General features: G+C 42.9%; 2 protein-coding genes across 4 annotated transcripts in view; one reads left to right on the forward strand and one right to left on the reverse strand.

Moving 5' to 3' along the window:
- Positions 1-10028, forward strand: part of DZIP1 (DAZ interacting zinc finger protein 1) — a 34294-nt gene extending 24266 nt beyond the window's left edge. For all 3 annotated transcript variants that reach the window (XM_072361617.1, XM_072361619.1, XM_072361618.1), the window contains 8 exons: positions 474-619; positions 944-1139; positions 1544-1673; positions 1933-1977; positions 3034-3236; positions 5300-5430; positions 8273-8444; positions 9116-10028. In XM_072361617.1, the coding sequence (XP_072217718.1) occupies positions 474-619; positions 944-1139; positions 1544-1673; positions 1933-1977; positions 3034-3236; positions 5300-5430; positions 8273-8444; positions 9116-9198 (1106 nt within the window). In that variant the 3' untranslated portion in view covers positions 9199-10028. The remainder of the gene's footprint in view (positions 1-473; positions 620-943; positions 1140-1543; positions 1674-1932; positions 1978-3033; positions 3237-5299; positions 5431-8272; positions 8445-9115) is intronic.
- A 2917-nt stretch (positions 10029-12945) lies between these two features.
- CLDN10 (claudin 10) lies at positions 12946-25249 on the reverse strand. Its single transcript, XM_072356539.1, has 5 exons — positions 25017-25249; positions 18599-18760; positions 18378-18459; positions 13958-14065; positions 12946-13296 (listed from the first exon to the last, which is right to left on the reverse strand). Exons 1-5 carry the CDS (start codon positions 25234-25236, stop codon positions 13182-13184), a joined length of 687 nt encoding a protein of 228 aa, XP_072212640.1. The 5' UTR covers positions 25237-25249; the 3' UTR covers positions 12946-13181.
- Positions 25250-25513: the final 264 nt, after the last annotated feature.

The following is a 25513-nucleotide window of genomic DNA, read 5'->3' on the forward strand; positions in this document are numbered from 1 at the left end:
AACTCGGTAGATGTTTTTCATGAGACAACACAGTTGTTTTATTCTCTTCCTCTGACCAGGTTTGTCATATTCCTTTTCTAATTGCTACTATAGTCTTGCTTTTGTTTGAAATAGCAATTTTAGAGCACTTAATTATCAGAAGGCAGTCTTTATCAGAAGTTCCAAAGAACACTTCTGAAAGTAAAGATCTTTGTGGTTAAATATTCAAGCATGCATCTTTACAGCAATTTTACAACAAGAAAATATAAGGCTGTTTGATGGTGAGAGCTTGATGCTGAGTTAGTTTCCAAGTGAGCTGACCAGATTTTAAAAGGAATAGCCTCTGTGTAGAGACAAAAAGTGGACTCGTATGTCTGTGGTGTTTATAAAAAAAAAAAAAAAGCGTGCCTCAATGCAGTTTTTAACTGTCTTGTGTAATGCAGATTTTATTGAGATACCCTTTAAATGTATTTTTTTTTCCATTCTTATTTCAGAAATTGAGAAAGACGATCTTAAAACAGGTAGAAGTAACCAACATTTAATAAATGCTTTGAAGACTGATCCTTCTTTAACTAAAGAACTAAGAGTTGTTTTGGAGCAAGCCCTGGAGGAAAAACTGGAATCCTTGGGAATTAAAGCAGTGAGATTATTTTGTGTTCTTTAAAAGAGGGGTAACATTTGACTCATTTCTTTGTTATTTTCTCATTTCTATACCACAACCCTCAACCTAGAAAATCCAGAGCTAAATTTCCAACCGTTATAAATCAGTGTAATTCATTAACCTGAGGGAATTTCCAGCGAATTACAGCTGTGGACAATATGACCACGCCTGTTAGCAATGCCTTCAGCTTATATGATTTTCCTACAAGCTTTTTAATATTTGAAGTTTAAAGAGTTTTAGTTCTAGGGTAATAAGTTCAAGAAACAACAGCCCTTGTGTTTACAGTACAATTTGTTTCTCTAGGGTGTCCGTGGGATCCCGAATGATCGCTTAAATAAAATACTGCGTGCCATTGAATCTGCTAGAGAACACAAACTGAAGCAAGAGCCTGACATTCAACGAATTCGAGAGTATCTTGAACGCCAAGTCAGCTTTAGGGTTGTAGAGAGATCAACAGTGTCTAACAGAGCTGTTTCCAGTCCTCACATTCCTTCTGAAGGTTAAGTTTTTATATATATTTTAATTTAATTAATTTTTGCTGCTATGATACATAATACGTTTTATCCAGAAACAAATTCTAGGTATGTTTTGTCTAGAAATGCTTGTCTGTAGCTGATTTCTGATTTTTTCATTTAATTGTTCTGTGTAGTTAAGGCCAACAAGGCTGTTTCCTTCCAAGTGCTGTTGATGATGTGTTTAATTGCAGAAAGACTACCTCTTGTGTCAGAAAAGATGCATGGTAACTGAACTGTTCTGAAGAAAAAAGAAAAACTTTTAATTTTTTTTTTCTATAAATTCGTAATCTGCAGTACAGACAACTTTAATTTTTGAAAGAAATTATATGCTAGTGTTAAAGATGCCAAGCATTGCTTCTAATAATGAGATAGAAAACTTTGCTTGTAGGTAAACAGAAGTTCAATCAACCGGGAATTTCCTCGTCTACCATACCACAAAAACCAGTAAGACGCTCTTTGACAGCTGTCCGCCCAGCTGAACAAAGAGCAGCCATCACAGAGAATACATCTACACCAAAGTAAGAGTGCTACTCTCATAGTCCTCATACCTTGGGTAAAAATCACCTGTGGGTGTGATTTTTTTTTTTTTTTGAACTAATGTGTTTCATGCTAGTATATTGTAGGAATTAAGCAAGTAATTCTTTTTTAATTTAATTTAATTTAATTTAATTTTATTTTATTTTATTTTATTTTATTTTATTTTATTTTTCCCTATATAAACTTTAATTGGTTGGCTGTCAGCACTGAAATAACTTGTTTTGTTATTTTTGGTTGCAGGAAACTCATCGGAAATGAAGCTTCCAGAAAGACATCTAGTATCACGTATGTTTTTCTTTTCCCGTTGTATTTTTGAAAAAAACATTATTGATGCCCTCTGTTCCCCTCTGTGGAACAGGGGGTAGAAGTGCCGCTCTGCTACACAGAGGGCTCGAATCCCGGGAGTTGGACTCGATGATCTCTAAGGTCCCTTCCAACTCGCACAATACTATGATACTATGATACTATGATGCATGCAACATAAGACTTATTATGAAGTTTAAATGTCAAATGCTCTTCTGGACTCTCCCTCTCCCCCTGATCCAAATCAGCTGTTACAGTCTCTGAATGGCAGCATGTTCTCAACTCAACAGATGTTTTCCTTATTGGGAACCAGAGAAAGACAATCAAATCAAAAAACAATAACTTCCTAGCCAGATGGAAGCATTTCAGTCTTTTCAGCTTGTTGATTTTTTTATTTTTATTTTTAATATAAGCAGAATTAAGCATAATATTCCAGGTCTCCTCAAGCATATTATTTTGTAATTTTCCACAATGTAATTTTTGTCTTCTGGATAGCATTAGTGATGTAATTCTAAACTCATCAAGACAGAAGTAGGTCGTAACTGGCTGTTAACATCTAATTACCAACTCAACAGTTATTCTAACTTGATTAACTTAACTGTTGTGGAAAATTCCTAAATTATTTTCACCAAACAGAATACTGAGCAGAATTTCTCTGGTGCAAATTCCATGGCCCTGGACATTGCTCTCACATGAAAGCCTATTGTTGTTTGCTTGGCAAGAGGTTTTATATGTTGGTGTGTTGGTTTTGTAAAGGTAGTTACATAGGCGGAAATAATCACATCTAAGAGATAAGAGATCTCTTCGATCTCACAATATAAAAGATATATTGTAATAACCTCTTGAGTTTATTAGCAGCAGAATTTCTTTTTGAGTGGTTTTATGGATAGCTGTAATTTATGGGAGTTCCTGTTTTTCTTCTACGTACGGGGAATGCTCATGTTACTGTAAAGGAAGATACAAGGAATCTTACAGATGTATGTGTCAGCACAGTCACTGAAACCCAGCGAGTCCTCAGGTTTATGTGTTTTTGCTTAGAACTCCACCATTCAGTTCAGAGGAAGAAGCAGATGAAGATGATGTCAAACAGTCGCACATATCACGAGAATTGTTACAAAAGCAGTCAAAAACATCCAGCAGCAAAGTCAGTGCTTTTCAGATGGCTTCTGACAAAAGTGATGTGGATGGGACAGAGGAAAGTGAAACTGAAGAAATAGAAACACCTGTCAAAACTTCAAAAGGTATTTTTCCTTTTTTCATGTATGTGTTGTAACAGCTGTGCATGATTTTTTTTTAATGGTAATATTTCTGTGTTGGAAAATAACAAAGGCTGTGTCTAAACTTGTGTAGGTGTGTTTGTATGCAATTCATTCTTTTGGTAGTGTATTTGTGTTACCATAGTGCTTAGAGATGTCAAATAAAATTAGATGAGTATGAAGTTAGGTGAATGCATGCAGAGAAAGATACAGTCTGCGCTTCCATGAGACTCCCAGCTTGAACACAAATTGGCCATTGCAGTAAAAAAGAACAAGAAATCCTTTTACAAATAATAACAGTAAGAGAAGAACCAAAGAGAATTTCTATCCTTTACTTGATGCAACAGGGAATGTGACCACTGTGGATAAGGAAGAGGTTGACATTCTCAATGCCTTCTTTTCATCTGCCTTTAATGGTCAGTTGAGTTATCCTCCAAGAACTTTACACCCTGATCTGGAAGTCTGCGATGCTACGCAGATAATACCCATTCACGTAGGTCATTCACGTCGAGACAGTTAGAGAGCTGCTCCTCCATCTGGCCTGTCACAAGTCCATAGGATGAGATGGGCTCCACTCTAGGGTGCTGAGGGAGCTGGCAGAGTTGATTGCTGAGCTGCTTTCCACCATCTATCAGCATTCCTGGTTATCTGGAGAGGTCCTAGAGGATGGGAGACTTGCCAGTGTGACTCCCATCTACAAGAAGGGCCCTAAGTAGGATCTGGGGAACTACAGGCCTGTCAGCCTGACCTCGGTACCAGAGAAGTTATGGAGCAAATCATCTTGGGTGAGATCACACGGCATGTGTTAGGCATCCAGGGGATCACGCCCAACCAGCACAGGTTGTGCTTGTCCAACCTGATCTTCTATGACCATATGACCAGACTGGTAGATGAGGGAAAGGCTGTTGATGTAGTCTACCTAGACTTCAGCAAAGCCTTTGACATGGTCACTCACAGCATTCTCCTGGGGAAACTGGCTGCCTGTGGCCTAGACAGGTATACCCTTCATTGGGTAAGGAACTGGCTAGAGGGACGTGCCCAATGGGTAGTGGTTAATGAAGTTAAGTCCAGCTGGCAGCCTGTTACAAGTGGTGTCCCCCATCTTGTTTAATATCTTTATTGATGATCTAGATGAGGGTATTGAGCGTACCCTCAGTAAGTTTGCAGATAACACAGTGGCCACAATAACCCCATGCAGCGCTATAGGCGTAGGGCTGAGTGGCCAGATGTCTGTGAAGAAGAAAGGGACCTGGGGGTGTTGGTTGATGCTCTACTGAATGTGAGCCAACGGTGTGCTCACATAGTCAAGAGGGCCAATGGCATTCTGGTCTGTATAAGAAATAGTGTGGCCAGCAGGAGTAGAGAGGTAATCATCTCTAGAGGTCCCTTCCAACCCCTACAATTCCGTGATTCTGTACTCAGCTCTCGAGTATTGTGTTCAGTTTTTGGGCCCCTCACTACAAGAAAGACATTGAGGCTCTGAAGCATGTCCAGAGAAGGGCAGCGAAACTGGTGAGGGGTCTGAAGCACAAGTCTTATGAGGAGCAGCTGGGGGAGCTGGCATTGTTTAGTCTGGAGGAGGTTCAGGGGAGACTCATCCCACTCTACAACTTCCTGAAGGGAGGTTGTGATGAGGAGGGGTTTGGCCTCTTCTCCCAGGCGACAAACAAGACCCAAGGAAATGGCCACAAGTTGTGCCAGGGGAGGTTTAGATTAGGCATAAGGCAAAACTTCTCTCAGAGAGTGGCCAGGGACTGGAATGGAGTGGTGGAGTTGCCATCCCTGGCAGTGTTCAAGAGGTGTCTGGATGAGGTGCTATGAGATATGGTTTAGTAGCTTAGTGGGTAGAAATGGTGATAGGCAGGAGGTTGGACTAGATGATCTTGTAGGTCCTTTCCCACCTTGTGATTCTATGATGATTCTATGATTCTGTCCCAAACAGTCTGGGAAAGACTTTTACTTTCTAGGAGATTTTTAGGGCAAGAAGAGTTGTCATGCCTGCCTTTTGAATCGAAATTTTTGGTGTAATTTTTTTTATTAACTTGTAGGAACTGTTATTCAAAAACTGACTGAACAAGTTGGAAGGAGTCTTTCTAACCACGGAAATAAGAGCAGGCCGGCTGGAGGGATAGATGTTGCACAAGCATTTCTTAAGAAAGAAGAGGTGCAAGAACCCAAGGTATTAATTTTAATAGTCATTATAGTCATTGTTAAGTAATTGAACTGAATATTAAGTAATTGATCTAGATCTTTTACATGTATTTCATGCTAAACCTATATTGAAGAACTTGATTCTCAGGAGATAGAGCTAAGAAGTTAAGTAGTCTTTTTGGGTAATCTGATATCTTAGAGTATTTTTAGTTCTAGAGCTCTATCTAGTAGGGAACTTTGAATTGCATTTTAATGAGAGGACAGATTATACTTTTGAGTGTGGTATTTTGTTTTTCTATATCTAGATAATAATCATATACTTTTCTTAGACTACATCACTGGTAACTGGCAACTGAGTATGGCGTGTGTTCACAATCAGAATTCTAACATAGCTTGTTCTTTACCCCTCAGGTTTTAGTAGAACTCCAGTCTTCCCCTCAGTATCAAGTTTTATAGTCAGCAAGTCACTTTGGTGCACATCAGTCTTCACATGAACAATTTTTATTGAGAACAAAAGTTACTCCAAATCAGACGTCAGCAGCAGATAATGCAGTTTCATTTGCAGTAGGTTATTGAAGCAGATAACCAGATGCTAGTTCTGTCATTCAAGGAAATACATACCTGTATGATAGTTGTTAATAAACAAATAATAATTACTGAAAATTCAGTTATCCGTAATAAAACTCACACCTTAGGGCTTCCTAACAACTAAATACGACATTTTTCACTCTTCCCAGAAATAGTGACACTTCTATTTCAGTTTATACAAAGGGGTGATGGTATTAATGGTAGCTGTAATGGTAGGGTGCTTTCAGTTGCCACTGCTGACACCCAACTTGTCTATTGACTGTATGAGAGCTGCACATCAAACTAAAGTCAGAATTATCAAATCAGATATGGCAGTTAAAATGTGATTTGGAGTCTAATGTTATTTTCAAACTCTCTGCAAAGCCAGATGATGCATTGCCATAAAATGGGCTCAGTTACATTTAGGGGATGTTACATTTAATAAGGATCTATAACTGTTTGGCCACTGCATTAAGAAATTTGGGCTTCAAGAGCAAAGAGCTGTAGCAAAGTAAGCCTTAAAATCTATGCTCAGAGAAAATAATTTTGCTGTAATTCATTTAAAATATAGAGAATATACAGTGGCTTGTTGCGGTATGGACATAGTGAGTTAGAAATGAGTTTATGAACCCAGGGCAAGGACTGGTACTTTGTTTCTGGAATCTTTACAAACGAGCACACCCACCTTGTATTCTTTGCTAATTATATAGGAATGTCTGTATCTTCAGGTTAATATTTCCATGTTTAAATGTAGGCATGTTCAAGGTAATTTTCTAAATTATACTTAGAATCCTCAAAGGCACCTAAAAACATACACACAAAATGCCAACAATATGATGATTTCTCTCAAGATCTGTTTTTTATTAATATAAGGTGGCTTAAGTAGTAACAGCTGCTAATGGTCATTCTCAAAACTACCGTACTATAAGACCTCTCTCATACATTCACTGACATGTTTTACAAAGGCCATGTTTTACAGAACATCCTTCAGAAACATCTTAAGGACTTTGTGCTCATCTGAAGATGTACAAGCATTATCTGAGTTTAGTTGTGGCACATACTGTATGAGTTACAGTATTTCTTGATGTGAGTCTTTGAGTTAATAAAATTGCCTAGTAATTCTGACTGGGGCCATTTATTTTACGCTTGGTTAATACTGAACTGTGTTTGAAATTGACAATTTTCTCTGCGTTTTGTACTTTAAAGTCAGTTAAGACTGAGTGAATGAGGAAACACTTCTTCTGAGTATATTTGACTCTGACTTTCTCGCTGCCACACCTTCCAAATGCAGATAATTTGAAATAGCAAAATGTGGAATCCTGGTATGTTAATAATACAGCACACGGATCTGTCAGCTTCTGAAAAGCTGTTTGCAACAGTTATGAATGTTAAAAAAAATTGCATTATGTTGCAAGAAAAGCTAGCATTACTTTAGTTTCTTCTTTCAAAACGCACTACGTCTTCGTATGTGTGGATTTCTCTCCAGTCTGTACGTAACGTAGATTGTTTCCTGATAGTATTGGAATTTTCTTCTGAGCACTTTCTATATTTTATTGTGACTCTCAGCGACTGTAGTGAAATAACTGTGAGAAATGATCTTTATCATACTATGGGTGAGCTCTGTAATAATGGCTAGATTCCATTGAACCACAGCTGACTGGCAAATAGGGAAATGCTGTAGCTCTTCTTTGAAAAGGTGAATGAAGATATTTAGCTCTCAGGCTGATGAGATAACCCGAAGGCAGCAAGTTTGTGCCCTTTCTTATCTGTTTGATTTGACTGTTGTTTTGGGAACTCGATAGGCAGATCTATCGTTTAATTAAAAGTAATGATACTTGTGTGTACTGACAGTCAGTCTTAGGAGGAATACATACTTTAACTTTGAGCACCATGTTTTTAAATTATATTGTTTAGTTTTCCCTTTAAATAAATTTGTCTTAGATTGAAATGGCCTTTATCACAGTATTACTTTTTTAGTGTTGGTACAGAAAGCTTATATAGCAAACTAAACTACAGCCTTGCATGATAACATAGTGTCTTTATTTCCGTGTAAGCAGCATTCATTCTAGTGTTTAAAGGATTTTCTATCTCATTGGAATAGCAATTTTCCAGAAGGAAAAAGCCTTTTAATACGTGTACGTAATGTTATTGGAATACGTGGATGTTAAAATTATGGTGGACAGTGTCATGAAGGCCATGCAGCCAGTGTATTTTTCTTCAACAGCTTCACCTACTTTATCCACTTATCACAGCAGCTCTTGATGAGAAAGGGAGGAAAAAAACGTGCATTTTATCTCTATCAGTTCACAGAAGTAGATGAAGATGACTGGGATATATCATCTATAGAAGAAGACTACTTGATGATGAAAGACGGTAGTGGTCAGAAGGCATCAACAGCTCAGAAAAATGAGTCAAATGCTGCATCTGTTGTACATGCATGGGGTCTTCCAAAGAAGGCTGTACCAAAACAGGAAGGTAATACATTCATTCTTCTATGTTATAAATTTTAAGCGCCTGACACACCTAGGGGAAAACCTAAGTATAGTATGTTACACATGATAAAATACCATATACTGAATTACAGGAAAAAACATGTGGTATTTATATGTAAACTCTCAAGAAACTTAAGCGTGGAATTTTAAAGCACATAGAGTCATAGAGTGGTTTGGGTTGGAAGGGACCTTCCACATCACGTAGTTCCAACCCCCTGCTATGGGCAGGTCTTTAGAATGATAATGAGCTGTAAGGTTCACTCAAGATACTTTTCCAAGTGTTCTGCTGGGCTATGATATTATTTGAACCAGTGGTAAGGAAATGGCTTCAGTCTCACACAGCAGCTTCTAGCTCTACCATTTCAATGTGCTTAAAGATTAAAACTGCTTACTGACTTTTCCCTTTAAAAATAGCATGAACTGCAATGTTGACACTGAGTATTTGTACTGTGTATCGTATTCTATGGCAGGAAGAGTCCTCATATTATCAACATCTATTATTTCCTCAGTGGCTGAAGTTGTGGAGTTCATGAAGTCCACTGATATTTGCTCAGATAACGTGATCCTTATAGACAGATAAATATATATTAAAAATGCCTCCAAATAGTCTTACTATTTTGGGGTTTGTTTGTTTGTTTGCTGTTATTTTTACAGGTCCTCGTGAAGCTGATAATACAAGCACACTAAAAAGCAGCTTAGTCACTGTAACCGATTGGAGCGATTCTTCAGATATATAATAGTTACATTCCTGATGGGAGGTGCTGCTTTTTGGTTTCTGTTGAGCCTGAAAATGTGATTGGAATCATCGAGTGTTTCCTGCTCATTTCTCACGCTGTTCAAGTGACAACAATGAATACTGTTTACAGAGCTCTCGTGTCTTTCAGTCCTGAGTTTGTACAAAGAATTTTCATATGCACATTGCTGGCCGTCAGTATTTGGAAACCGAGCAGATCGTTCTTCCTTGTGAAGTCAGTGGTGAAAATCCTTGAATTCACTGAGGTGAAGATTTTGCCTCTTAAAGTTTACTTTAATGATCAAACCTGGTCTTAGAAGAAAACCTGTTCACCAGGGAACAGAATTTACTGCAGAGTATTGCTTTATAAGATTTTTTTAAATGCATATTTTCTTGTATTTTATCATAAACTTTATATGAAGTGGTGAGCATTTTAAATAGGCTGTTTCCATGTATTCAAATATTAAGTTTCTAACATGGTTTACAATAAACGCCAAGGGCCTCATAAATAAAAGTTATCACTGAATGCCTCCTATTTTGTGAAGTTACCCTATTAGAATTAACTCTTGGTTAACATAAAAGCAAGATAAAAGTAAGCATAAAAAAGAAAATAAAAGGAAAAAACACTTCAATCTGTTGTAAGGAAAAATAACGACCTTTAATTGAACACATACATCCATATTTGTTCTTGAAAAGACAGGGAGGTTTTGACTTAAATTCAAAAGTAAGGCAAAATAAAAAGAGCCATGAATGACTTTGTAACTCCATGTATTTTAGGTGGTGTCAGATGCAAAACTTTCTGTATTGCTGTGCCATTAATAAATTGGGCTGCCTGCTGTTTGTTTTTACATCTTTGTCCCCAAATAGCCACGGCAGTGAGTTTCCAAGGGGTCATCTGTTCAAACCTGATGACAGACCCAAGTTTGTTCCTAATTTCAGCATCTCAGTCTAGAAGCATTTTAGTATTTATTTATGGTTTCTGGTCTTAACTATTGAATCACTGCATAAATGTTATCTCTATTGACAGACACAGAAAACAGATGAGCTGAGTTTTTGAACTGCTGTAACCAAGATTATCCAAAATGGTTCTGTTCCGAGCTTTATTTGGACAGCACTTCAGGAATTTCATTCCCAATGCAAGCAACCTGGTTTTACATTCTTGTTCTTCCTTCAGATTCTTCACCCAATCACTTAAAGCCATGCTGGAGCCAAGGCTGGCTTGGCTGAGCAGTGATCTATATTTGGTAGAAAAAGAAAGGATATGGCCACTGGTCAAGCAACATGGAAGGACTACAGAGGTGTTGTTTGCTGTTGTAGAGAGAGAATTCATGTGGCCAGAGCTCAAGGGGAGTTGAATCTGGCCAGTACTGGGCGGAGACAAACAAAAGGGCTTTTTATATGCATTAATGGCAGAGGACCAGAAGTAACATTATTCTCTTACTTGGTGAGGATGGTCACCTCACAACGGGTTGTTTGCAAAGCAGAGACATTTAATGCCTCTTTTGCCTCTGTTTTCAATACTGTTTAAGTATCTGGGATCCCCAGAGCCCTGAGGTAGAGGACAGTGGCTGTGGTAATAATAAACTCCCAAACTTGGATGGGATTTGCTCCTGCAGTTGGAGCCATGTAAGTCTATGGGGTCTAATGGGATTCATCCCAGGGTACTCAAAGAGCTGATGTCATTGCGAGACCTCTCATTTATTTTTCAACAGCTGGAAATGTTCAGAGGTCTCTGTGGACTGGAAGCTGGCAAACGTCTCAGTTTTCAAGATGGGCAAGAAGGAAGACCCTGGTAATGTCAGTCTCACTTCAGGGCCTGGCAATTCATGGAGATTGCTCTGCTAGCCATTGAAAAACGTCTGCAATGACAGTGCTTTCATTGGTCACAGCCAATGGGTTCAAGAGGGGAAAGTCCTGTTTAATGAACTTAATATCCTTTTACGACACAGTTACCCACCTAGTTGACCAAGGGAAGTTAGTTGATGTAATATTTTTTGCATTTCAGCAAGGTTTTTCAGTGCTGTTTTTCAAAGCGTCCTTCTGGACAAAATGTTCAGTGTGCAGCTAGACAAATACTTCAAATGATGGGTGAAGAATGACCTGATGGGTTGAGCTCAAAGAGCTGCAGTCCACGGGGTAACATCAGGCTGGTAGGCAGTCACTAGTGCAGTTCCCTAAGAGCTTGATTTTGGGGCCAGTTCTCCAGTGTTTTCATAAATGACTTGGATGCAGGACTTGAAGCCATACTACGTTTGTGGACAACACAAAGATGGGAGGAGGTGTTAACTCCCTCAAGGCCTTGCAGAGAGACCTCAACAAGTTAGAGAGCTGAGCAATCACCAACTGTGAGTAGTTTAACGAGGGCAGTGCTGGATTCTGCACCTGGGTGAGAGGCAATGCGGTGTATGTGTAGAATGGAGGACAAAAGGCTGGAGAACGGCCAAGCAGAAAGGGGCCTGTGGGTTCTGGCTGAGCAAGTAGAACATGAGCCAGCATTGTGCCCTGGCAGCCCAAAGGGCCAGTCATATTCTGGAGTGCACCAGGACCAGCACTGCCACTGGGTGAAGGCAGGGGTTGTACCGCACTGCTCTGTGCTGTGGCCTCACCTCAAGCACTGGGTGCAGCTTTGGGGCCACGATCTAAGAAGGACATAAAGCTATTAGAGAGCACCCAAAGAAGGGTAACAGAGGAGGGTCTGGAGGACAAGCTGCACAAGGAGCAGCTGAGGTCCCTGGGTGTGCTCAGCCCAGAGCAGAGGAGCTGAGGGGAGGCCTGATGGCGGCTGCAGCTCCTCACAGGGAGCGGAGGGGCAGCGCTGGGCTCTGCTGTGCGTGACAGCGACAGGGCCCGAGGGAACGGCATGGAGATGTCAGGGGAGGACAGCTGGGGGTCAGGGACAGGGTCTGCACCACAGGGCGGTGGGCATGGCCCCCAGTGCTGGAGTTCAAGAAGAATTTTGACATGGCTCTCAGTAATAGGGTTTGGATTGGAGGCAGTTCTGTGTGGAGCCAGGAGCTGGAATCAATGATTGTTGTGGTCTCTTTTAGCTCTGCGTATTCTGTGATTCTGATTCTAGAAGAGGGGACTGAAGGTGATATGACACCAGCCAGACGAGTGCTGTGTGGGACAGGAATCCAGAGGGATGGAATAGGCTCAGTGTGTAGGAGACATCTCTGAGGCTTGTCTTGCCTACCACAGAATGCCCCAAAGGCTGCATCTTCTCTCCACTCCTCTCCCCACCATGCACTTGTGCTCACCATCACGTGCGCATTCATCTCATGCTGTGTGAGTCCCTTTCCAGTAACTGTTTTCGTAACATCGTGCCCTGACTCTCCTTAGTACCTGATTAGACCGTGCTGCTCCTGGCTCCCCAGATTACATGCTCGTTTCCACTTTACCCAGCCTCTTATTCCTGTGGCACTGAAGTGACTTTTACTTTCTCACACCCCTGACAATATTGTAAGGAGATAAGAGCCTGCATATTCCCATTGACTGCCATTGCCTGGCAACGGAGTTACAATGTCCTCTGCAATTCCAACGTCACTGCTGATTGGTGGTGAGACATTTTACATATTAACCTGCACAGAATATGACTGTTTTGTCCTGCGCTGAACCCATCTGAGAATCAGTCGCAGTGATGCACAACAGTACATGTGCTGCATGCGATGCTATTCCCAAAGCAATTGGACAGACTGCATCTGTAAATACCCTCTTTATTTTTATTCTTCTTTTTTTGTGTTTTTTCTTTTTTAGAAAGCAGCATCAATGCGTGATTTGCAGGTATAAACTTTATAATACAAACATCAATCTTAAAATATAACAAAATTTACATCGACGTGGAAAAAAAAGCTGCAAGATAACACCTTACAAATTCATTCTTAGCAGTAATTCCATTGTGTTTTGGGGAGGGGGGGGGTTGGGAAATCACCCTGAATGAAACATACAAACTCATTTTTAAAACTGGCTTTGGATCTTAGAAAAGTACACTTAAACGTAAGCGTTCTTGTCAAAGTGCTTTGGTGAGGTTTTGTCTGGGACACTGTTGTGAATCTTTGTACGAGACGACATCACAGATGCGGCTCCATTATATGCATACGCTCTCCTGCAAAGAGAAGATAACTGGTTGTTCATGGTCATCTCACAAACAGGTAGCGTCTCTTACCCAAGCACTGTAGTGCTATAAAGCTGGAAGAAGGGCATGGCAGCGTGAAGCTCCTCCTGCTGGAGGCAGGGGGCACCTCCCTCCCCTGTGCGTTATCAGTTTCCCCCCTCAGCGTTTCCCAGTAATTCCCCTTTATATAGACTGGGATTCCTCATTCACAGCCAATTAAACTGGTGCCGGCTCAGATGAAATACTGAGGCTGTATAGCAGACCTTAGGTGAGCAGTACCTCCTCCAGCTGTGCCTCTTCACTACCATCCCTCTTCTCCCAGCCCGCTCCCTTTTTATCTGATGGTTTGGGATTTAAGAGACTTGTCAATTCACATAAGGGCCCCCAAACACTTCTCCTCCATCGTCTGTAGCAAACGTATCAAGTATTTATAACACAAGTATTTGTACTGAGAAAGTAGCTTTTCTTAATTACCTTACGTGAATGATGGAAAGAAAATTATCCTAGAATCCCATTATTTTCTTTCAAGCACACAATCCTTTTCTGACCTCACAGCAAAGTGTTTCTGATAAGTAATCAAACAACTGCATACATTCAGCAGGTACAAAGGTGCTATATTGATTTATTTCAGTAAGTGCTACTTGGGTTTTACCTTGGAGATTTACTGTTCTCAGCTATTGAGAAGCAGAATATACTGCCACCAATGATGCAGAGTGAAGCTCCAGCCCATCCAATGAATAAAGCTGCTCCTAATTCATACCTAGAGGAGTTAATAAATGTGTTTGACAAATAATTAATTTAACATTCTTTTTCAGAGTAGAAAAACTGATTTTTTTTTTTAATTCACATATATTTTTTTCAGTTGACAGACATTCTTCATTGCAAAGTCAGCAGCTGTGATGCTCAGCTGAATTCTTTCCATTATTTCCCCCATAGACATGAGACAGATCTGTCCCGTGGCACACTGCTGCCACAGCACTGCCTCATGCAGCCAGCTGGGTCACTTTGCCTCCCAGCTCTCCTGAGACTGAGGGGCTCCCATCCTTTGACCCTTTCATACTGTATGGCTCCCATTCCCTTGAAACAATGCAGGTTTGTTCCCACTGTCTCCCAGTCCTGACTGCAGCTTCCAGTGAGTCTTCATCCAAGCCTGCTCAGCCCCATGGCTTGAGCAACTGCCTACAGCTCTAATGAACACTCCCCTCCAGCTTTCAGCACTTCTCCCTCTCCATATCCATGCTCTGGACTGAGTATACACGATGTTTGTATCCATACATATAACAGGCAAGTGCAATCACGGATTCCTAGAATCACTGAAGTTGAAAAAGACTTCTGAAGTCATCTAGCCTGACCATCAACACATCCCCACTGTGCCCACTACGCACATCTCTCAGTGCCACATCCACACGGTTCTTGAACATCTCCAGGGACAGTGACTCCACTACCACATGAAGCTTTAATTCAAATTATGCTGATGTTTCCACCCCTGTGCTACAGTTTTCAGACGACTGAGCAGATTTCTGTCTGTTCAAGGTCTGGGAGTTCTCTGATTGAAAGCAGATATCTGCATCAGAGTTCATCACCCAGGATCTCATTGCAGTCAGCACGCAAGAAATACACACTTGACTCCAAAGTACGCCTGCTGAATCACAGCCTCGAGTGCCTTTTTCAGCGTGCTCCAACAGAGGTGGATCAAAGCGATGAGCACAGATGGGAAGTGGCACAGTGTGAGCCCCATGTATGATGCCTCCATGCATAGCGCAGTACATGGTGTGCAGCTGGGCTCCCCTCAGAAGCCAGTGCAGAGCACTGGGTGCTGGAGGAGGGAGGACACAGTTGGACTCAGACCCGGGAAGGCTGATTCTGTAACAACTCCACAGCCAGACTATTTGCCTAAAACATGGGAAACACTACCTTGTTTTCAGCATCAACTACTGGCCTGAGGCTCAAGAAAGCCATACAAGGTGACCAGCTGCCACATTCCCTCTTGCAGCTCCTCAGTTGGACAGAGATGAAGATTAAATTTGGTTTAATTGGGTAGAAAAAGGTGTTCTGCCTTTTTCCTAAGAGTTGGGAAGTGAAGACATGGAGCCCAGCCTTTGATCTTGGGACTGTTTGTACTTTCTAAGCAACGTTTACTATAACATGCATAAGCAGTTGGTGTGTATAGACCGTTCCTGGGTGATGGCCCTATGCCATGTTAATGAGTGTCAGAGCTTCCTTCACCTCTTCACGCAGATAAAAGAGTTTCTGATATACACTGGTGCTTACAAGGAATTTTCAACCTGCATATCAACCTGTGTATCCAATCCAGTTTTCCAGGTTTTATAATAGTCAAGAAACCAATCCTTCCAAAATCCAATATGGATTGGATTAAAAACATCCTGTACTTTGATGCCTCTTGAAAAAAGATAATAATAAGAGGAGAATAAATTTCTGTATTCCTTATTTTTCCCCTCTCTGTCTTTAAAACCCTTAAAGAAAACATAGTCTTCTGTTCTTACAGTTCTTTCCTGTAAGACCCAAAGTAGCCGTGCTCCAAAGACCTGCACCTGCCACAACTACCTCCAGCTACACTCACCCAGCAAGCAGAGAGCAGATATTTTACTATAACCCAAAGAGGCAGAATTCACTGAGACAAAAGAAAGTATTAATATCAGTAAAGAAAACATCCTGGTGGTTAGATATGTTAGGACCATGAAGCAAATCAGTTATAGCTTCATTAGCCAACTGGATTAACTCTGGGATGTATGTACAGAACAAACCTAACCACCCAGCAAATCAACACTACTATCCAATGGAAATATATATTTTAAATGTCTAGTTCTTATAATTCATGGAAAATGATAAGCGGGTTCGAAGCCATGTGACAGAAGGACAGTGCCAAGGGGGCCTGTGTGAACTGCGCATCACCGATCCAGAGAAAAGAAGGCTGAAGGGAAATGAGTCTCTCCAAAGTCAGTCAGCTCGTTGGGATAAACTCACCCCATTCATCTGGAACAACGATGATGATCATGAGTTCAAACTGTGGCAAGGGACAAAAAGGATGAAGGCTAGAAAAGCTTTTAGTGGAAGTAGTAAAGTGACAGAACAGTTCCTGAGGATAAGCTCTGGATGTAACATAAGCAAGGCATCAAAGAGATCACAGATCACAGTGCATCAAAGAGATGCACAGATTTTCTTCTCTACTAGACATGTCTGAAGATAAATGAAATCCAGCACCAAGGTGTCCTGCACTGTCACCAAGTCTCTGTGTTATTGTGTGAGGTCAAACAACACTTCTGGAGCAGTGTTACACCTGTAATGCAAACCATTGTGTTGGAACATAACATCCTGTGTAAGACTTCTTTCTAAGTAAGCCTAACTCCAGGGTATCCCAGAGCGACCATTATTTCTCAGCTACGCACAAATTCAAATCAGAAGTCTCTTTGGGCAGCTCTCTGATTCCTCCTGCATGTGCAACACATCCAGGGCAACTCTTTGCCATACAAAGACAGCCAAGAGGACGCAAAACATCCCATGTCATTCATTTTCCACGAATGGTATCTCCAGCCTCTCTTGGACACCGCCAGAATAACTACAGATGAAAATGTGCAGCAAGCAGTAAGCAGATGAAACCAAGGTGGGAACCCCTCGGTGAAGACCAAAGCCAAATTCCCACAGTATGCTGGCAAGGCATACTGAATGCCTCTGCAAGGTATATCAAAGTAAGAGTTCCCAGAAGGCAGCAAAATAAATTGCTCCTGTATATTACATATTGATTTAAAAAGTAAAGGAATCAAATGCCACCTTTATCTTAATCTAACGTAAGATCACTGCATGAGCTACACCACACGCACACCATGTGCAAGTCCAATTACAGTTTCCCTCTCCATTGTTTTCCTTGTAGTTGCAATTAGGTATGCTGGCGGTTGTGCTATTTTTTTCTCAGGAAAAAAAGTAATTTCTTGCAAACGATGTTTTATGACCTTTATTTTCTCATTTGTTCACAGTAGAACTCTGCCATGAGGTCGGCCTGTTTGTTTTTTTTCCCAACCAAACAGTACAGGAACACAATGAAGGAAAGGGAATTCTGGCAACAGCCAAAGTGTTTTTCACTGAAAACAGTAAGCCTGATGAATAATTAACTTCTGGCTGCATAGCCAGACTCCATTTTCTTCACAGTAGCTCACATCCTTGTAGCTTTTGGTGGCCTTTGGATCCTGTCCTTAACGTATCAACAAGATGAAACTATAGCAGACTTACAGAGGAAAGTATTATGAGATTGTTTTCAGGAGAAGTAGCGTCAGCCCTACAGCACGTGTGGTTCCAGCTAAAGGCATCTAGTCAGTTAAACCACCTTCTCTCCATCAAAAAGAAAGGGAAAGGCTCAGGATACATCTTGGATCTCAAGGAAATTTATACCCAACACTTGACATATTATGGAATCAACATAAAGAAAGCTGTGAAAATCTTGTCTTAAAAGACAAGTTCACATTGCATAAGAAGCCATAGAGTGAAATCCTATGATGCTCTAATTTACAGCCAATGTTTTCAAACGTGGTGGATAAAATGTGCTCCCAAAATTCAAACACTGGTTCATGAATGAAGTGCCGTCTTTGAAAGTTTTGAGCATTCACAGCTTTAAGGAGAGTCTTTATGGATCGTTATTTCTGCTAAGGATTCTGCAGTTCCATAAACAAAGAGTTGTTTCTTCATGTTCAGTTACACTTATAGTCAAAGTACTGACATTAGTCTTGTGCGATCATGGGTTTTAGAAAGGTTTATGATTCAGCTTGGAGAAAAGAAGGTCCCAGAGAGGCCTCACTGCCTCCTATTGAAATATGCACCCAGTGAGCACCTCTGTCTTGTGAGATGCACAAAGACTACAGGCCCATCACTCTACAGAGAGGTGTTACCTCATTACATTTCAGCACAGTTACAGCAGTTAGAAAATCCGATCAAATGAACTGCATCCCACTTTCAGCCCAACAGGAGAAACATTTGCTTTCTGTACAAATGGGTTCTGGCGTGCAGCACAAAACTTCAGGTATACATTTTTGAAAGATTGATGGGTATGGGAAAGTACTTACTTCTGTGCAACAAAAGAAGGATCAAAGAACTCAGACGTGATCCTGTGTGCATACAGGGAACAACCAGTCATGGAGCACAGCCCTGAAAAGCATAAGACAAACCATTCAGTGGAACGGGCAGAGAAGCTTTGGACCTCATTCTGAAGTGATGTAGAACTGTGTGTGCAAAGCTCTGGTACGACTCCAAAGACACAAACTTAAGAGAAGCAAGGTATATTTACCACACAGTATGAAAATCAGTCCAGCTAAACAAGCTATTCTTGCTTTATTTTGATCAGAGCCGCCGATTTTTGTGCACTTCATCCCAACCAGTCCAAAAATGGAACCAAAGAAACCCAGACAGACAGCGGAGATCATCAGTCCTCTGCATGCCTGGATGTAACCTGCAATGAGAAGGGGTAAGACTTGTGTAAGGGCTTGGACCACACCGGGTTTCACTACAGCTCCCCTCACCACACACAGCAACAGCTTTAGTTAGTTACTTCAAACAGAATTAAGCCTTGCCTGGAGTGATGCCACATGATTACTAAGCATGTTCTTCTAGGTGATGGCATGATAGTGTTCACCAGTGGGCATTGCCATGTGAGGCCAGCACCTAAGAAACATACTATAGCAATCAGAGCTGGAAGAAATAACACTGGCACTGAGCATGGCATCTGCAAGAGGCTGGACTGCTGGGTTAGGAAGAGCAAAGTGCCTGTCATGGGTTGCAGAGCTTCTCAGAACACATGAAGTCTTGCGTGTGCATGTGCTATAGATACAAGAAGACTGGCAGCAGGCTGGTGAACCTGGCTGGATGTGCCACTCTGATCTCATTTGGATCAGCCAAGAAGGTTCTTGTTAGGCAAGGAGTCCAAATCCATGCTCAGCCTCATGGATAGCCGTGATCCTTCAGATAAAGCAAACTACTGGACATGTGCCTTGCCACTGCATTCAGCTGTGTTGCCATGCCAGCTGAGGCTGCTCAAACCAAACCCACCCAGCAGCTGGACTTTCCCACAGGACAACAGACTGCCTGTTCTTTTCTCCCTTCACAGTTAAACACTGTGATAACCACACGGTACTGTCCACTGCGTGGAACGCCGCGGTCTTACACAGCTGAATAACCGTCACAAGATGTTTTTCTCCATAACCTACTGCATCTCATCTGAAATGGAAATGCGCTCCCATTATTCCTGCATTCACTCTTTTCTCTTTGATCTCCAGCGGGTGGAAATCTTGAGAGCCAAGCCAGGTTTCCATTGCTTATTACGCCTACTTTTACAGAACAACAAACAAACACAAGAAACCTGCATAAAAGCCCTTAATGTGTATAGAATTCATTTATTAGAAAAGGAACGAGGGGACATTTCATGAAAACAGACGGCTGTAGACTCAAACCAAAAGGTGTTACTGTTCATATAATGAAGCTGTGGGACTTTTTTCCATGGGCTATCTGGATGCTAGAAGTGTACACAGGCACAAAAAGAGATGGGATAAACTCAGTTAGACGAAATCTGTGGCTGACAGGACCCTAAGCTGCAAAAGGCCATCACAGGTGCTTGGCCTTCTTCTACACTCATAAGTGACATTCGCTTTGGTTGCTGCTAGAGGAACATCACCATCTGTGATACAGCACACAAGATGCCCCATCCTTGCAGGCATTCAAGGCCAAGTTAGATGGGGCCCTGGGCAGCCTGATCTGGTGGTTGGGAACCCTGCCCATGGCAAGGGGCTGGAACCAGGTGATCTTTGAGGTCCCTTCCAATTCAAGCCATCCTCTGATTCTCTTACATGGCATTTTGTAGGATATGATTCCACAGCTTATCAGCTTTACAGAATTCAGGTGCTCACCGAATGTCTCAGAGCAAAACCCAATGGCATTTATTTACATGCATGTGCACACAGACATCACTTACCTATAACGTGATTCTGTAGCCCATTTGCTAAAGAAATACAGTATACAGTGGAATAACCATAATTGTCATAGGACTCTCACGCTGGAATATGAGAGCTATTTATGCCTGCTCAGGTGTCTAAGACAGTCATTAAAATTAAAGTCTGAACTATAAGATAGACTCCTACGCTAGCTGGATGATCTGCCCATTGGAGTAACCTTTATTACACCACTGGTAATAAATGAAACAGACTAACCAGCTCAGAGTTGACTTCTGATTTTTAGATATCTACAATCACATATAATAGCCCTTATCTTCTATATGCAATGATATCTAACAACTTGCATTTTTAGAAAAAAAAAATAAGACATTCAAGACATTGAAGAAATATTTCATTCTTACAGAAACACACTTCAAAATATTCTTCATTAATGAGGTGTTACTTCAGTATTATTACCACGTTCAAGCTTTGAGCTGAAAAATTACCCTGCTGTTTTCATAGGTTTGATTTGTATATCAACTTCTTTTTTCCTTTTTGTTTCTGGATCTCTGTTGTGCTGAGTGCATCTGTTAGAATCACGGGATCATAGAACCACCAAGACTGGAAAACACCTCTAACATCATCTGGTCCAACTGTCCACCCACCGTCAATATTTCCCCACTAAGCCGTGTGTCCCTCAGTACCACATCTAAACATCTCCAGTGATTCAACCACCTCCCTGGGCAGCCCATTCCAGATTACCACATTGACGCAGAATGATTTGATAAGGCTTATATTTTCCCTCAGTCATTATGAGATAGCCTGGGTTATGAGGCTTCAAGCAGAAATGTGTATTGGCAGGTTGCTGTACCTCAAAACCTTTTGAGTACACACGAAGAGTAGCGCTTCCCAGTGTTGTAGCAGCAAGAAAACAGGTAGCCCTTCCCTCTGCACTCCTGAAAGCTTAGTTATGCAACTGCTGCTGCTTCTGATCTTCTCCACTCGACACTAAAGAACCGAGTCAGGAACCATAACATGAGTGTCTCTGAGTAGGTCCCTCTTGTATCCCTAAACCCACAATCAAAACTCTCATACATCCTCCTATGGCATCCAAAGGAGGTGCTTTCACCCGAAACACCACTAAGTGGAAAAGAGAAGCACCACAACACCCTGCAGTATAGGGATCCTGAAAAGATCTGAGACAAATCCAGCTGGAGAACTACAGGCTGAATATTTACAAAGCCAAACCTTAAGATTACCATCTGCCTTGAGGACCTCTCACAGGTCCTCTGTCAGACATTTTACTTTTTGGTTGGGATCTACAAGAAAATTAAAAGCAGAGCACACCTTTTGATGTTCACTGGACTGTACAACCAGTTGATAAAACTTGGCATTTCTAAGGCATAATTCCCCTTATCCTACCAGAGCTATCTACAATAGATCATATTAATTGCACCTAATATTTTTCTGCAAGCTTTGTAAAGTGAGCCTAAGGGTGACTCACAGCTATTTGGTGGTTATCTAATACCAGGTGAGATGACAACCACTGCAAAGCAAACTGCTTCCTCAAGAGCGAAATAAAACTGTACTCCCAAACAGCTCGCTTCAAATTCCAGCAGTAATTAAAACTTCTGCTTTTGTGTCAAATTCTTTAACTTTACAGAGGCAGATGGTGTTTTTTTTCCCCCTCAGGCAAAGCCCAAAGGATGTCAGTAGGAAAAGGGTGCTGGTAAGACTTCAAAATGTGGCTCCCTCAGTTCATAAAGGCACGAGTCTGAAGGCGGCGGTCCCGCTTTGTTAATATTCGCTATGGCGGGCAAGGGAAACTTTGTGTTTATTACTTTACAGTGTATTTCTCGTAGCACCCAGGTGAAGCAGGAGATGCAAGCTGGTGAGGTAGCTATTATTTTTGACAGGTCCGATTTATTGACACCGTTAGCGGTTAATTGACACATTAAGGTGCTGAACCATGAACACATCCACCCAGAGGTCCTCTCAACCTCTATTTATGCCCGAGCCTCTGAGGAGAAGCAATAAATATTCACCCCAACCAAAATAACCAGCATACGCTAGGAACGACATGGCTGAAATTCAATTGTTACTGAAGGTCAATAGGCAGCTTTAAAATAGGTAGAGGTGGTGAGACAGCGAGGAATGATTAACTCACTCAACAGAAATCATTTTCAACTATAATTGCGCGAGCTGGAGCACGGCTCAGCTCTGCTGAATGAATAACCTTCCTCACTAAATATTTCACCAAATCCTGCAGGCCAAGTGAGGTGGGACTCGTTTCAGCTCACCGCAGCAATTATCCAACCGCCACACATTTATAACATAAAATAACTGGAACGGTCATAATCTACACCAAGAAGATGGAAGACGGGAAGGCTTTGATGCTTCCACCAAGCTGACTGTGGCAACGGGACGTGTATAAGGGTGAAATCAACCTCACTATCAAACTCAGCCCGACTGCTCAGACCTCGGATAAAAGAGACCACTTACATCTGTGACTTTAACTGTACCTTTTCTTTGCTTCCTGGAAAGCAAGAACCAAGGTCTATCACACAGAGAGTGGGGATCTGCTATTTTACCCTCTCCCACTGAAACCCAAAGACTGCCTCCTTCCCAAATATGTGTTATGCATACTTTCATCGGCACCTACAAGAAGCTGGTACCTTGTCATGCACGCACTGACCACCCAAACAAAGCTCTGAAGCAATGAAAAGCCATACGTTTGAAACAGACAAGTAGGCAAACATGCATTACTCATAAAGTCATGTTTAGCAGCATTCCAAGAGAAACCTATTTCAAGTATTTTTTTTTCTCAAACAAATGTGTTTTGTCTTGCATTCAAATTAATCTTGTTGGGCTATCACCTTTCTTGCCTCCCCTCTCTCATGCTTGCCTCTCATGCTCTCATAGAGCTATGAGGAATCCACACATTCGCCCTGTATGTTTCTCACAAAAACACTTGCATACTGTCATGGGGGTTGCCACTTTCACAACGAATACCCGCAGCGGCATCTTGCAGCCTGCATCATGTGAAGCAGCAGCGGTTACCTTACAGATACAGCTCAGGTTCCTTCTAGAAGCACACACCCATTGCCTTTGTATGTTTTTCTAAGCTCCAATACCTCCTTTTATATCGTCAGTAAATTTTTGTTCAGCTGTGCTCTCTCTAAAGGTCACTGGATACACCGCTGGAGACACGGTAACGGATACAGCATTAGGAAGTGGTTTCATCACCACGTTTCTGTCTATGACCAGCAGTGTGCAAAAGCAAACCCAAAATGATCTGAAGTCCCACAAGAACACTAATGCTCATACACAGAACATGGGGTCCGTATTAAGGGGTCAGCCCATAATGATGGCCAACCTGGTTTACCATACAGGAATGAACGAAGGAAAGGAACACAGGTAATTTTCTCTGGGGGCTGCTGGTGTGATGCGATGGCCCCAAAGCCACGAGTGCTGCCCTACTGCCATGCCAGTGCCTGGAACCTGCTCTCCATGATGCACACTGGGAATAGGGAGTGACCCCCTGGCTACCCCTGACCCAAGCTACAACACTTTCTGAAGAAGAGAGGCCTTTTCATGCATTCCACAGGAGTGCCCAGGCATCTCTCCAGCCCTGCCCCACCACTTCGAGGAGTAGAGCATGCTCCATAGGGCTTGTTGCTTCTGTTCACCAAGACCTGCTCTCTTGGGACAGAATGGGCATCAGATCTGTCCTTTTTTGCTTCCCCTGGGCACACCATCTGAGGTTGAGCTGCCACAATGCAACACCAGGGAAGGGTGAGGGCGAGAGGGAACACAAGGTCTATTGCAGGGTCCGTTGCAGGGGAGGAGTGGAGCTGGGGCCAGGTTATAGCCCAGAGGCAGCTCTGGCTGCACAAACACCCCCCAGCTGGCCTGCTCTGTGCTGGGGGTCTTGCTACAATCTCTGCAGCCCACATCTCCTTAACTGTGCCTGCACACCAGTATGTAACCCCACTCGGAGACACAGATCAGGGACACTGAAGCCAGGCTACCCAACAGCTTCTGTTAGGAGGATGGGATGAACCCTGTCCAGATAAGGATCCAGATGCTCTGCCAGATGCTCCCCTGCACAGCAGCTACCTCAGACACTCATTTCTTGGAGGAATGGGATGTGTCTCCCAGGACACAACGTCTTCTAGGTCTGAGTTGGGTTTGGGGGGATTAATAGGGGCTTTGCTGTTTCTTTTTTTGTTAGTTTGGATTTTTAAACATTCCCAGTGCCGTGTACTTTGTTTGCAACTTTGCCTCTCTCATTCTAAAACCAGTTTATTCCTTTATGGCCGTAGAAACTTGGAAAAGGTGCCATTAATTTTAAGAACCTCTCCTCCCTTTATTGACAGCCACTCCTGAGGTTATAAACCAGGGCCGGCCGCACTTTCACTCCTTCTCCCGAAGCTATCATGTCATTGGCGGTGGAATCGCCGCTGTGCGGGCTGCAGCGAACGGGCTTATCCCCCCCAGCGGGCACGGAGCGCAACGCCCACCCGCCTCAGCCCCCGGCTCCGGGTGCCGCAGCTCCGAGCTCCGCTCCGGCACAGCCCAACGCCGCCGTCCGCCCAGCGAGCGGCCACGTCCTGGTTAAGAAGCACGGAGCGGTGCAGCGCACCGCTATAACCCTATTCCCGCATCACCCCCAGCGCCGCTGCCCGACGCGGCCCCGCGACGCGCGCCCCGCTCGCCCCCAACTCGCGATCGCGGCGCAGGCACGGAGTGGGTGCCGGGTCGGGGGCGGCGGGGTCTGACCGTCGAGAGCCAGCATGGACGGGAAGTCCTTGCAGTTGGAGACGCCGGTGGAGTCGGTCACGCAGGTCTTCCAGAGGTTGGCCCAGAAGGTAGCGGTGGTGATGACCGTGCCGTCGATGGAAGACACCTTCCAATAGTCGGTGGGCAGCGTGGAGGACACCAGCACCCAGCCGGAGATGGTCAGCAGGAAGGCGACGATCTCCGCCGACGTGCTCGCCATCGGGCCCGGCGGCAGCAGCGGGCGGCGGGCGGGCGGCGCGGGGCCGCGGAGCGGAGGGTGGGGCGGGGCCCGATGGGCGGAGACCAATCGGAGCCGGTTGCGCCGGGAAGCCCCGCCCCTCCCCTCGCCCCACCCCGCCCCGCCCAGACCCCTCTCTACCTACAGCCGAGGGTCGGGGGTCCCCCCGGAGCTGCCCTGCGCCTTGCCGGCATTGCGGGACGCCCCGTCCTTGTCTGAAGCGGAGGAAGGAGCTGTCAGCACGTTGCCACCCTCGTCG

Source organism: Excalfactoria chinensis, chromosome 1, assembly GCF_039878825.1.
Source record: "Excalfactoria chinensis isolate bCotChi1 chromosome 1, bCotChi1.hap2, whole genome shotgun sequence".
In the NCBI taxonomy this organism is placed as follows: Eukaryota; Metazoa; Chordata; class Aves; order Galliformes; family Phasianidae; genus Excalfactoria; species Excalfactoria chinensis.

Excerpts from the sequence above, each read along its gene's own strand:
- CLDN10 (XM_072356539.1), bottom strand. The coding sequence starts at position 25,236 with ATGGCGAGCACGTCGGCGGAGATCGTCGCCTTCCTGCTGACCATCTCC. Across the intron at positions 18,460-18,598 it reads ACTGATTTTCATACTGTGTG|GGCTGTGCTCCATGACTGGT; the intron begins GTAAATATACCT and ends TATGCTTTTCAG. Across the intron at positions 14,066-18,377 it reads CCTTCTTTTGTTGCACAGAA|GTATGAATTAGGAGCAGCTT; the intron begins GTAAGTACTTTC and ends TAACTCCTCTAG.